The sequence below is a fragment of the Lissotriton vulgaris genome, chromosome 5 (assembly GCF_964263255.1).
Source record: "Lissotriton vulgaris chromosome 5, aLisVul1.2, whole genome shotgun sequence".
Lineage (NCBI taxonomy): Eukaryota > Metazoa > Chordata > Amphibia > Caudata > Salamandridae > Lissotriton > Lissotriton vulgaris.
The window spans coordinates 193,582,172-193,595,341 of NC_141693.1; the positions used below are offsets into that span (position 1 = coordinate 193,582,172).

Here is a 13,170-nt window from a genome sequence, read left to right on the forward strand (position 1 = left end):
CCGTTGTACGTGTCCAGTTTTTTCTCATTTTCGAAGATGCAAGTAGTCTCCGTGCAGAGGGAATGTAACGCCCATGGCCATTAATGTCTGCAGTCTGTGTAGGCCTTGGTGAGATGAGGCAAGAAACTCCCCAGTGTTGGTGCTCACACAGGGGGCAATTATGCAGTGAGTGCACCTCGAGCAGGCAATAGTGTACCAACCCCTTGGTGTCAAATAGCCACTGGACTGCAGTTCAGGATTGAATAGGCCCCTCCCCTTGTCTTCGAGGAACTACAACTCCTGATCTGGTAACTAAGCAGTTTAGGGGTTAGTAGTAGCTGTGTTTGTCATAACTGTGATAATTACATCAGGCCTAGGGTTCCATAGTTACTGATGTGGCTCACCCTTCCAGATGTGTGCCGGGGGGCCTTCCACTGCAGATTCCAATCTCATCCCTCCAGGGAGTCGCATGCCACCCCACCATTAATAACAGCAGACACCACAGCTCCACACTTCAGCCAGCACTTTCCTTGCACTCCATGGGTTGCACGTACTCCTAGCAGCCGCCGTCTCATACACCTGCCTCAAGCGTTTCCCAGCTCCGTCCTTATCTCCAGCCGCTCCCCTTGGAGTTTGTCACGGGTGGCCAGGTGGTACAGTTCCACCCACCTCTCCATACACTTGTTTGCCACCTCTGCTCTAGGATCCCTCCAGTTGCTCAAAAGGGCCGACCTGCCTTCAACTCAGGGGAAGTTCCTCAGTCCACAGCTGCCAATTTAGATGCAGGAACCATAGCTCACGCAGCACGCCCTCTGCCAATCACGGGACATGTATAGCCGTTTCTGCCCCAATTTTGTCGACTCACGGGGCCCGCTGCCATCCATGGTGTACTCTGTAGTTAAAAGCGGGCACCCACAGCTTGGATGTTAAAGTATGTTAGGCAGGTTGGCGCGGAGCAGCATGCTCATGCGTCCACCATCTCTGGCTTCCAAGCCACACTGCCTGCCACTAGTGGATGTTTATAAAGCAAGTTGATCCATGAAAGGAATTTGGGCTGAAACCAACTTTGGTTAGGGCCTGCATTAGAAAGGACCAATGGACCACGTTGAATGCTTTCTCCGCATCCAATGTGAGAAAGGCATATGGATTTTTCGTGGTGCGAACTGTCTCCAGCCAATTATACAGTCTGCATAGATTTAACTTAGTGGATCTTTTTGGCATGAAGCCGGATTGGTCCTTGTGTATGAAAGGGGAGATGATTTTCATCAATCATGAAGCCAGCACTGACACCAGGATCGTAGTCTCTACATTCAGAAGACAAATTGGGCGAAAGGATCCACAGTGTGTGAGTGGTTTCCCTTGTATATGGATCCCCACTATCGTGGCTGTCCTCAAGTCACATGGGAACTCTGCCGATATCCCATTGGCCGCGGGGACTTTACCAGGTTGGGAATAGGGGTGGACAGTGAACTCCGCTCCGTTGGCTGAGTTTGCAAAGTTTTTTTTACTCTGTGCTCCACTTGGAACTCGGACTTTGGAGAAAAACATGGACACGTCCGATGGAACATCATGATTCACAAAGACGTGAGCGGGTAACTTACCTCGCCACCCCTAGGAACGAACTGAATTAGGAACCAACTGCTCAGTGCAGGTACAACAGAACAGCTGCTACGTCATCCAGAATTTACCAGCCATAGGGCAAGCACAAGCTCCACCTATGTTAAGTACTGCAGCCTCTAATTGGTGCTAGATCGGTGCCCTCGGATCCCGCAGGGTTACCTGAGGAAGGGGGTGTGAAGGAGTCCAGCTGAAAGGGGAGGATCCCCCAGGCTGCACACCAACCCCATTCCTTGCTCACAGTTCACCTCCTGCATACCCTGACTGATACCATTACCAGCGACCACACTATGCCTGCCTGGGAGAGCAGGCTGAAGTCAGTGTGCTCTGAGCACCTCCTGTCTGGAGAGCAGGGAGGAGGTGCAGATCTGACCGGGCAGGGACAGAGGTGTACTGCCTCCCTGTCAGCAGCACCCCTGTCTACATCCGCTCACTGCCAGCACCTCCGGACGCTGCTCGAGAATTCCCTCGGCTGTGCCCCCTCCTGCCCCCATGGTGGCTCCCTCTGACTGCTGCTGCATTGCACCACAGGCCCTGCTGCGGATGGGGAGCAAGGGTCTGAGCCCATGGGGGTCCATTTAAGTCCGGTAAGATTTGAAAGATAGAATCAGAACCGGCTGACGGCGGAGTTGAACTTGCTGCTATTTCTCTGGGACTCCTGTTGCTGCTTATTCTACATATGATAGAGCTCAGGGGCTTCTCTGGAAGCAGCACTAGCACCAACCACAGTACCCATGTGAGTCTCTTTCAGCATCAAAGCAGAGGTATATAGTCCTATCAGTGTTGCATGTACAACCCCTGTGCATGTGAAAGGACAGACTGCATAGATGCCGGGGACGCTTGCTGCAAGCATGCAGGGCAGAGAATAAATTGCGTATTGTAAATTTGTACTGCACCATTTACAACTTCCCTTGATATGCATGTCTGAGTGGTGCATGCAGCTCCTCTGCGGCGCTGCGAACAAACCCCTTTGTTTTCTGACCCCTCCACTACGTGGTGGAGCAAAGCAAAACTCCACGGGAATTCCAGTTTTTATGAAACACCGCGTAGTGGAACTCTGCAAACTCTGCCCACCCCTAGGGATATGGCTTCTTTCACTTCTGAGAGGGTAATGTCTTCATCTAAACTGTTGCAGTCTTCTAATGGGAGGGCCGGTACCTGAATCTCTGCAAGATAAGCCTCTATCTGGGAAGTGGTAGCTAGCGATGCGCCTCATAAAAGGTCTCATAATGCCCGGGAAATGCCTGGGCAACTTCCATGTCAGTAGCATATTTATTAACCTTATCATCTATAATTGTGTGTACCCAATGTGCCTCTATTTCTCCTAAAAATGCAAAAGTAGAGGATCATTGTTAATTAGACTAGTAGTTCCATACAAAACCAGTCACTCGTGTCTCTCCATTCCCACCACTATAAATGAGGAAACTTTAGAGGCAAAGAAACATTTTGTGAATATCGAACATTTTAGATCAGGAAGAGACAACAAGGCGTCCTGTATGTTCTTTCCGTATTTTCTTTTTTAATTCTTCATTTCTTTCCACATAAAAAAACATCAGAAACTACAGCCAATGCATTTCATCCCACATTCTGGTTACTTCTTCAGGGCAGCTAAGTAGATATGTTGACCATATTTCAATCGCAAGGAATCGTTAGCTCAGAAGTCCATAATTGGATAAATAGTGTCGAAAATGTCTCTTCTCGGAAACAATCCAGCAGAAAACCATCACACATGTACTTGTAACATAGGGGCATATTATTAAGGGGGTTTATCTCTGGTTTTTTGGCTTTAAAAGCCAAGAAAGCAGAGATAAAATTATCTCCCTATTACCTAGCTGTCGCTAACACCAGTTAGAGACAGCTAGTAGGAGATAGCGACCATCTTGGGCCCCGCTTTGCATGTCAGTGATATTTATCACTAATGAAATGCAAAGTGGGCGTGCCAAGATGATAGCGACTGGAAACAGTCGCTAACATCGCTATCTCCTATTACCAACTTTTGGAGATATTCGCGCTAAGCGCGAATATCTCCAAAAGATAACACCTGCCCCTGAGCAGTTCTTAGCCATGTTATCCAATGGGAGGTGGATAACATGGCTAAGAGCATTAGCTCGGTAATGTATGAAAATTGCTGACTTTTCAGCGATATTCATGCATTTCGGCCGATTTTTATCGCTTAGGAGATAAACCTTGATAATAGCAAGGTTCCTAAGCGATCAAAATCGCCGCAGCTCGGCGATAAAAATATCGCCGCTAAACCAACATAGCGATAATATTGCTAGTTGTTGATAATATGCCCCATAATTCCTACAAGTGCTCCTGAACTTAGGACATTTCATCCTCACTGCCTTACAGTAACTCCAACAAGCAGTAGTCTTAATTTCTGTGAGCAACCGACTATAACCGTCTGAGGTGACATTTGGCATGAAAAAAAAAAGTGCCTCTATTTCTCACCGGTGCCCAGCCATGCCAGTAATCTAGTCGCCTTGTCACCTGTTTTACATATTCTATGCTGTGTGGCCAGAATCTGGGTTTTCACCTCCTTGTTTGCCAGGAGATGGTATTCTTCTCGGAGAGTTGCCATACTGCGGAGTATCTGATGGTTTTGGTCAGACCACATTTGCCCCTCAAGAGCCAGCAAACACCTCACACTTCTTCCATGTCTCATGCCTCTTTCTTAAGTTCATGAGCTACAATGTGCTGTGCGCTGTTCCCGAAAACCGTTTGTAAGCGTCCCACAATATCATGGCTGAGTCAACTGATTCATTATTTTCCTCAAAATATAGCTGAGTGTCAACCCGCAATTCTTTTGATACTTGAGAATCTTTCAGTTCCCAGGCATATTTACAACAGACTGGGTGACACTTCCACCGAGGGTCGTGGGCAGTGAAATCAGGGTTCGAAGAGGTTCTGTGACCATAGATTTGATCATGATAATTGTCGGCCCATGTGGAGTTTCAAGACGGCAAGTCTACCCCGTCATGAAGTTGCCTCCGCTCTATGGTTGCTCAATCTTAACTTGGAGCAACTAATTCAGAAACTTACTTAACCGGGAATTCAATTCTCTTTTCATCAACTTACTTTATCTGAAACTTGGCATTACACAAATAAAAATCAATCACCAGAACTCCAGGGTAGTACTAATCAGGTGACAGGTTTAAGAAGAAACAGTAAGCACACACAATGCTTACAGAAAAATAAGAAGAGCAGGAGATATATATTTATTTACGAAGACAATTATGAAATGTTAAAATCACTCACCTTTCTTACAGAGAATGTCATCCAGTTCCTGTTCTCCTGAGTGTTTAACAAAGATGTGCAATATATTAGTGACTGAATAACAGTTGTCTACCAAACACTTAATCAGTTTATGACATGAAGTGAAAAAAACCAAGACGAGAACCTAGTGTAAGAATTGGCTTGGTAGTTTGGTTTGCCCTGTTCCCATCATGCACTGGGACAGGAACAGACTAATTTGCATACAGCCAGGTTCTGAAACTGGGATGGTGCAGTTAGCTAAAAAACGGTGTTGGATCTAGCCCTGATCTCTTGACTGGGTGAGAGCTTTCTGCTTAATTCAGAGACTCTGTCCCTCACCACCCCTTGTTGTAAATACCCCTCACCCCCGGGTTTTACATTTGAAACCCTAAAAGTTTCTCAATCAGTATATAGAGAGACTGAGAAAACTCATTTATTCACAATTTAAATAACAGAGTTAGACAGTACACCATCTCTCAGTAGAACTTGTTTGCAAAATGTCTGCACATTTGAAAATTAATGGAGTTCATGAAAGAAAGAGTAAAACACAGACACAACATTTTATTAACCAAACTGAAAAATCATTGACTTTAGAGGAGCTGTAGAGTCAATGGTCCTTTTTTAATTAATCACCAGCTACCCCATGCTACCAGGACTTTTCAAATGCTTGTTGATCCCATATATTTAATGGTCTTAGTACAAGCACTCTCTGGTACACCTCCAAAGCGTGAACTGTAATACAATATACCTCACACCCCAAACACAGCGCTTCTGGCCTCAGCCATGATGTGCTCGATATCATCACAAATGGCATTGAAGACATCGCTGGTAGTGGAGAAGCATCATTTTGATCTCACCTCGAGATAAAAAGTAGGAGTGCATCATACCTATGAGTAGTCAGCACTCGAGAAAATATTATGTGTGATTAACGTTACTAAAAGAAGATGGAGTACTGCATATACAAAGTGCTTTACATAAAACAGATACAATTTATAACATATGTGTTTAAATTGTGACCAATGGAGAAATTTATTGTCCTTATTTATTATTATTATAGGGGAAAACAGATACATGATATGATTTATTGTGAAACTAATTAAAGGAAATGTGCAAACAAATATTTGGAAGATTTTGGTGTAACATGACATCCTGTTCACTTGTAGAGTATTTTATTAATGATTTCTAATAGATTTTGGATTATTCATGTGTTAAGAGAATTCATTAGTGATGCATTTACATTTGTGCACGAATTTGTTACCCAGTGCACTCGCTAAAGTTGACTATTATTTTGAGGCCTAACGTGTGTTTAGTTTAACTTAATATGTAATTTCATTCTAGCCTAACATTATATTTCAGTGCAAGTTCACTTTGCAGCCTCACGTTCTGCTTCTGCCTAACCCTCAATGTGGAATGTTTCATTGAATTTCATTTCCACTGCGGGTGTGGACAAAGCCTCATCAGTTAGCATAGAGGAGTTTTGTTTTTGCTAGGCAGTAGGGTATGAGAAGAAGGAGTTGGCAAGGAGAATCGTGGTAACGGGAGATGAGTTCTCATGCGAAGAATGAACAAGGACGAATGAATTTGCAACTTATCGATGTGTGTTTGCTAGGCAGTAGGGTATGAGAAGAAGGAGTTGGCAAGGAGAATCGTGGTAACGGGAGATGAGTTCTCATGAGAAGAATGACCAAGGACGAATGAAGTTGCAACTTATCGATGTGTTTTTGCTAGGTAGTAGGGTATGAGAAGAAGGAGTTGGCAAGGAGAATTGTGGTAACGGGAGATGAGTTCTCATGCGAAGAATGAACAAGGACGAATGAATTTGCAACTTATCGATGTGTGTTTGCTAGGCAGTAGGGTATGAGAAGAAGGAGTTGGCAAGGAGAATCGTGGTAACGGGAGATGAGTTCTCATGAGAAGAATGACCAAGGACGAATGAAGTTGCAACTTATCGATGTGGGAAAGGTGTAAGAAGTATCCAATTTGTGCTGGAAGCCTGGATATGTACTGGGAAAGGAGTCACATGGGATTCTCTACCTTGAATGCAATTGATATTACATGCTGTGCTTAGTGAGGGAGAACCATCTTGAGACTTTATAGGGTGCAGACCTATGCCTCTGCACGTGTAGCTTTATGCTACCTGACCCAATGCTTAGAGTATTTCTACTGAACACTCTAGCAGCTGACAACTTTCTTCCTTCTATTTCTATCATAAACGGAATCAAATGCTTGTTAGAATAGTTGGTCCCCTTTATTGTATTGTAGGGTAAGACAGGGCTAATGCTTTCTTTTGAAAACTGATTGATGCAATTTAATTCACAATTCTTCTTCTTCATCTTTGCCTAACCATAATCGAATTGGTCATATTCTTTCTTCTGAATAGGGTGAATCACTTTAGGAGATTTTGATACGTTTTGTTTGTTTGTACTTCTATACCCTTATGCTGAGACTGGCATTTGTAAACGTATTTTTGAATTTATGAGTAAAATCTCACTATTCCCATATTGAGTTGTGGACTGGATTATTGTGTGAACCAATTGGCTGCACTGTATTGAAATGTTGATGACTGGTTGTGTTCTCCCTCTTACCTCTTGTGCTGCCAATAAAAGTCCAGGATATATGTGTAAATGAGCTCAAGCTCTCTCAGCAGAATTACATTGTATGTTAACATTGATATTGTTGATGGCAATACTCTGGAAATAGTAATAGCTCTGCGAATATGTGATGCTATTTAATTATGGCATGCTGTAAAGTCATTTTATTTATCAGTGGACCTATTGTGATGTCATGAGCATTGATTTGTTTGTGTAAATTATGATTTGTATGACAGGCCTGTGAGCTATGACTTGCTCGGCTAACCCTTTGACCATTTAAAACCTTCCAGACACCTTTTGTGATGCACATTTCCCAAAAACTACTAATGCATTGGCACTGCCCTGAGTTCTGTTTTCATGCCAAGTTTAGTGTAATTACATTCAGCAGCTTTGTGAATGCCAAAAGTAGTAAGTTAATTCTGTGAATACCAAAAATAGTAAGTGCAATCTGTGAATACCAAAACAGTAGTAAGTTTAGGATTGAGTCGTAAATTCATTCTGTGAATCGGGCCCGTAGACCCCTAGCCACTCTGGAGGGATCTGTATGAAAGTTGAAATTCTGAAATTGGAATTTATATTTTTAAATTGAAAATGTTTTCAAAACAATGAGAAACGTATTGATTTAGCTTTGTAAACGTAACTATAATAACTTGGCCCTGTGCTTCCTGTTGAAAAGAAAATATTCACAGGTGCATGCTTTAATTTCCCTCTAGGTGGCACAATAAAAAACGAAAGTTAAAGAGTGTAATGGATCTTTGGCATCATTCTTACCTATTGTTCCTTGCACACCTGGGGTTCCTTTGTCCCCTACATAAAACAAACACATTCAGTTAGAGTACATTTCCAATAGGACCGCTGTCTCGACCATGGGTGGTACCAGGAAAAGTTATGAAAGGGGAGGAACGGAGGGAAGACAAAATGGTGCTAGAGTTTAAACCGTACGAATAGGTCCCTTGTGACTGTGGCTTATAGTATTGTGTGAGTGGAGATGGGACATTGTGTCATGAAGTTATGGTGGCTATTCCCATTACACCATCCAACTACCATTCATTTCACAAAGCCTTCTGGAGTTAATTGGATATACTTTAGAGGAAGACAGCTGCTAATACTGCCAATCACTTCTATGTAAACGTGTTAGCGTTGTGTAAAATACATTACTACATTTACATTAAGTCTAACCTCTTTAGATGTCAATTGTCTTTCGAAAGCATACTCCTTAAAGGGCCATCCATATCTCTCAGCCTACAAGAGCAAGCCAACAAGACAAATGTTTCTTCTCATTGACATTACTAGGAGCATCCTACCACCACTTTCACCACTCTCTAAACATTCATTCATCTCCATGGGCCCTTATGGGATCACCAATCAAATATCTGCCCTCACCCTCTATACTTGTAGAGTTGATCTAGTGTAGATTGAGAGACACGATAATGTCATTATAGGTTTTGAATACTCAACCAAACATACTCAAATACATATACATTCTGGATCCTTAATTGTTGGTGATTACTGTTGACGTTTAGTTGATGTTTCTGACTTTTTTTACAATTCATTATATTTGGAATTTCCTGCACCTGGATTCAAGTATTGGTTATTCTTTGGGAGTGGGAAACAGGTTTGAGGAAATGCATAAGCAATATTATAATGACCATGCTGTGTGTACAAAACAACCATTGCACACATTTGGGAAATATTTGTCACATTTTCAACCTCAGTATTTTAGTATTTGAACAGTGCATTTCTACCATTTGTATGGCCACATAGCACACCTTCCGACACTCCAGCTCAGGCCACTTGCTGAAGATGTGGTTCTTTCACCAAAGAACTGTGAGTGGCATACAACATGGAGGGTGCTGAAGTAAGTGGTGACAGTTGGCAGCTCACTTCTAAGAAATATTTTGTGCCCTAATATTTATTTTTAACAAATTAAGTATTGGTCTCAGGGTTTATTTTGTTACTCAGAAGGTGTTCATGTTATAACACCATTTGAATATTGATGATATATTTATTTTTGGTTTTCTTAAAAAGAAGAATTAGCAAAGCCAATAGGGCTGGGGTTGGATGAGGTCATTATGGGTTTTGCAATTTTGTTTTGTTATGGGTTTTGTAAAATGTGATTGTTTGGGAGAAGCTGGGCTCTCGTCGATACAAAAAATCATTTGACAACAGCAATATTTGTTTTGTTCTGTCTACACAAGCACATTTTGGCATAGTGTTCCTTGGTGCTGACCGGAACAACTTTGTTTTTGGATGTGCTCCTTTTGGCATAATGTCATCACTCACAGTGAAGTTAGGCAGTGACTGAAGTGGGTTATTCCATTGTCCCACGTTGTATTCTTAAGTAGGTAGAAGGAAAACTGTGAATGACACAATAGTAGGCAAACAGATGAAGAAGGTATGCTGAAACCCCTATAAGTATATTATACAAATCATTTTAGTAAGATGAAAAGGTCTTAGTCAATGTCAGACCTAAATAGAAGGAACAAATATAGCCTTCTACCGCTCATGCAGTTTAAGACTTGAAATTGGCATAAATGATATGGTTATAAAGAAATATGAGTAGCTTTTGCCTGCACTGAGATATTAAATGGTGTATACAGGTGCTTGAGGCTCTTCATCATTGTCTTCTTGCTGTGTGTTCTCTCCGAGAACCAAGCAGCACAGTAGCATTTACTTGTCAGAATGTGTTGTAGTATTTGAAATGTGTCTTACCTTTTTGCCCTGGGATGCCAGCATCTCCTTTTGAGCCTGTAATACAACCATTTACAAAGTGTTGAGATTGCATTCCCAATACTTACATCATATTACCATTCTCTTTATTACCCCCAGCAGGTGAGGAGAACCTAACATGCTTTATAATCCACAAATGAGATGTGCCTACAGTTGGGGGTGGTGCTACAAAGGTATTTGCGTGTAAGTCATTAATTTTGCATCTCTGCTGCCTTTGAGGGTCGCAAGATTACAAATTCCTCCTGTCATTCAAATTCATCACATTGTATTCACTAGATTTTGTCTGCCTTTTGCAATCTTATTAATTGTTAGCTTTCCAGTTTGTTTAGCTCTTTCTGCATCAACTATTTCACTCAGCTGTTCGTCAAGGCATAAGCTAACTGGGCAACTGCCCAGGGCAACACCTTCCAAGCCAAATCCCCCACTACCCCCCTGGGGGAAGATGATCTTTTACTCACCTCTATTTCTTTACTTCAGCCACTCTTCTGAACACTGCTTACCTTCACCTCTCACTCTTTCTCTCTTTACCCAGTGTCATTCTAAAAATTCGTGTGACACCAAGCTAAACCATACTTCAGCTAATTTTGCATGACCCCATTTTTGAAATGTCAAGTATAATTCAATATTGTTTAGCTTCACGCTGGCTGAATTAGTAGGAAATGTGTAATAAACTTCAATGTCAAAAATATGGCCTCCCCACAGCCCCCAAAATCCTTAAAATTACACAGTCACTGGAAAACCTTGGAAATCTTTGTCTCACCCAGTATGTTACCAAACCCACCCACACAGCCAGACACCTATTTGACTCCATGTTCTCCTCAAACAGCAACATCACAGCCGACAAGCCAGCAATTATGACCTGGAGATACCACACCCATGTCAGTTTTAGCATACCCATCCTGCCCCTTTACTGACCTTTCACCACCGTAACCCTCTGCCGTGGCTGGAAAAGCATCGCAGAAGAGGAGAGGCCTTCCACCCTCTAGGAGCACTGGTCAGAGCACACCAGCAACTTACTGAAAGACATCAAAAACCTCAACACCTGGATCACAGCATACTCCAACACCTTGGCTCCCCTCAAATGAACTCCAAAGCCAATAGCCTGACCACAGGTCAGCTGGTACAAGAGGAACTCGGGCTGACAAAACGCCACTGCAAGTAATTGAAGTCCAAATGGGGAACAAGTCAAAACACCACGAATAAAGATTTCTTCAAATCAGCTCTAAGACTCTATAACCAGCAGATATGGATACCAAGAGTGCATCAACACCAGCACTAACAACAGACAGCAAGGAAATGTTCATCATATTCAAAGATTTCACCATGCCTCCCCCCACCTCCAGGAACATCACCCCTTCACAAGACTTTTCCAACATGCTCTGAGAATTCTTCTGTAACAAAATCACCTATATATACAGCAACTTCAACCCTCAACTGGACCCAGTAACTAATGCAACTCAACTTCTCATTACGGCATCTCAACGGTCGAGGATGAATCTCATGACACGGCAGGGAAGTGTAAGGGCATGGAGAAAGTGCTTGAGGTTATCAGCGCAAAGGCGGAGAAGTTAGAAGCGCGGTCCCGCCGGAACAACGTAAGGATAGCGGGCCTGCCGGAAACAACAAATACTGGCCTATGGAATCCTATGTCGAGCAACTATGTAAAGATATCTTTGGAGAAAGTGCCTTATCGCCCATTTTTGTGATTGAAAGAGCTCATCGTTCTCTTGCATCAAAGCCACCAGTAGGAGGCACACCAAGACCCATAGTAGCCCGAGTATTGAATTACAGAGACCGTGACACCATTCTGCGTTTGGCACGTGAAAAGAGACAGATACTACATCAAGGGAACAAACTGGAATTCTTTCCCGATTTCACCGTGGCTGTACAACAGGCACGTAGGGAGTTTGCTGCAGTCAAGGTGAAATTTCGGGAGCTACAAATCAACTACGCCATGCTATACCCGGCACGCCTAAAGATCACCTGGGAAGAGAAGACGGTCATTCTCAGCAGTCCCAAAGCAGCCCAGGTCTTCCTCAAAAAGATAACGAGCAAAGGCAAGAAAGCGAACAGGCCAGAACAACGGCACGACTCAGACTAATGGTGAATGTTTGAGATACAAGGGGTTAACTGGACATTGTAGGTTTGATACCTGCGGATAAATATGCATAATGGAACAATGTCACTGTTACTCGGGATATAGTTGGTGCACACAATCTGACGTCAGGTTGCTTGATTTCTGCCTGCATATTGACGCATAACAGACAGGACTGTCACGTAATATGCAACGGGTACTTGCAGGGCATCTATGCAACTGCGATGACCTACTTTGGTGCTACCATACTTTCCAAGGGATATTGCCATATTCGGTAATCGAATGTTTCAAACCTATTCTTGGGTGGTTTATCTAGTAATACTAGCACGGTCTTAATAGCCCGGACGCGTTACTGGTGTCAAGGTAAATGATACACGTAAGACTGCTGGTAACCTAAGTGTATCCGCTACCTCTTTGCATTGGGAGTATCGTATGATATAACATTGATGATGTACCTGATTGTTCAGTGTGGGTATGGTACTGGAGGGCTAACATGCCCTCCAGTACCATACCCACACTGATGTTTAACTGCATAATTGCTATCCATACCGGGTAACACATGCCTTACCATCTGATGTACACGAGATACTCGAAAACGCACACACCTACTTTATGCACGATTAAAAGAGATAGGTCTGGCTATGTGGCAAAAAATACGGATTATTGTTACTAGGGTTATATGCTGTAGCATGGTTGTGCCGGTGCCGAGATGGTGTATCTAGATGGTTTTTTTATTACACTGCAGCATCTGTTCAGATCCCATTAAGTCTGCCCCCATCCATTTAGTTGGGTGGAGTAGTACACCCCCAGTGGACCTCTAAATGGGTAATCCCCACACAGTTATGTTATCTGATGTTGTTCGATGGGGGACGTGGCTTCGGCAGGGTTGGGGTGCTGAAGTGG

The 13,170-nt window shown here is 43.0% G+C and overlaps 1 protein-coding gene across 1 annotated transcript in view; it reads right to left on the reverse strand.

The window, feature by feature from the left end:
- The window catches only part of LOC147710456 (ficolin-2-like), a 386,065-nt gene that overhangs the window by 133,294 nt on the left and 239,601 nt on the right, over positions 1-13,170 (reverse strand). Inside the window, exons 4-6 of the mRNA XM_086921143.1 lie at positions 10,155-10,190; positions 8,214-8,249; positions 4,855-4,890 (exon numbers count right to left, since the gene is read on the reverse strand). Of these exons, the coding sequence (XP_086777269.1) occupies positions 4,855-4,890; positions 8,214-8,249; positions 10,155-10,190 (108 nt within the window). The remainder of the gene's footprint in view (positions 1-4,854; positions 4,891-8,213; positions 8,250-10,154; positions 10,191-13,170) is intronic.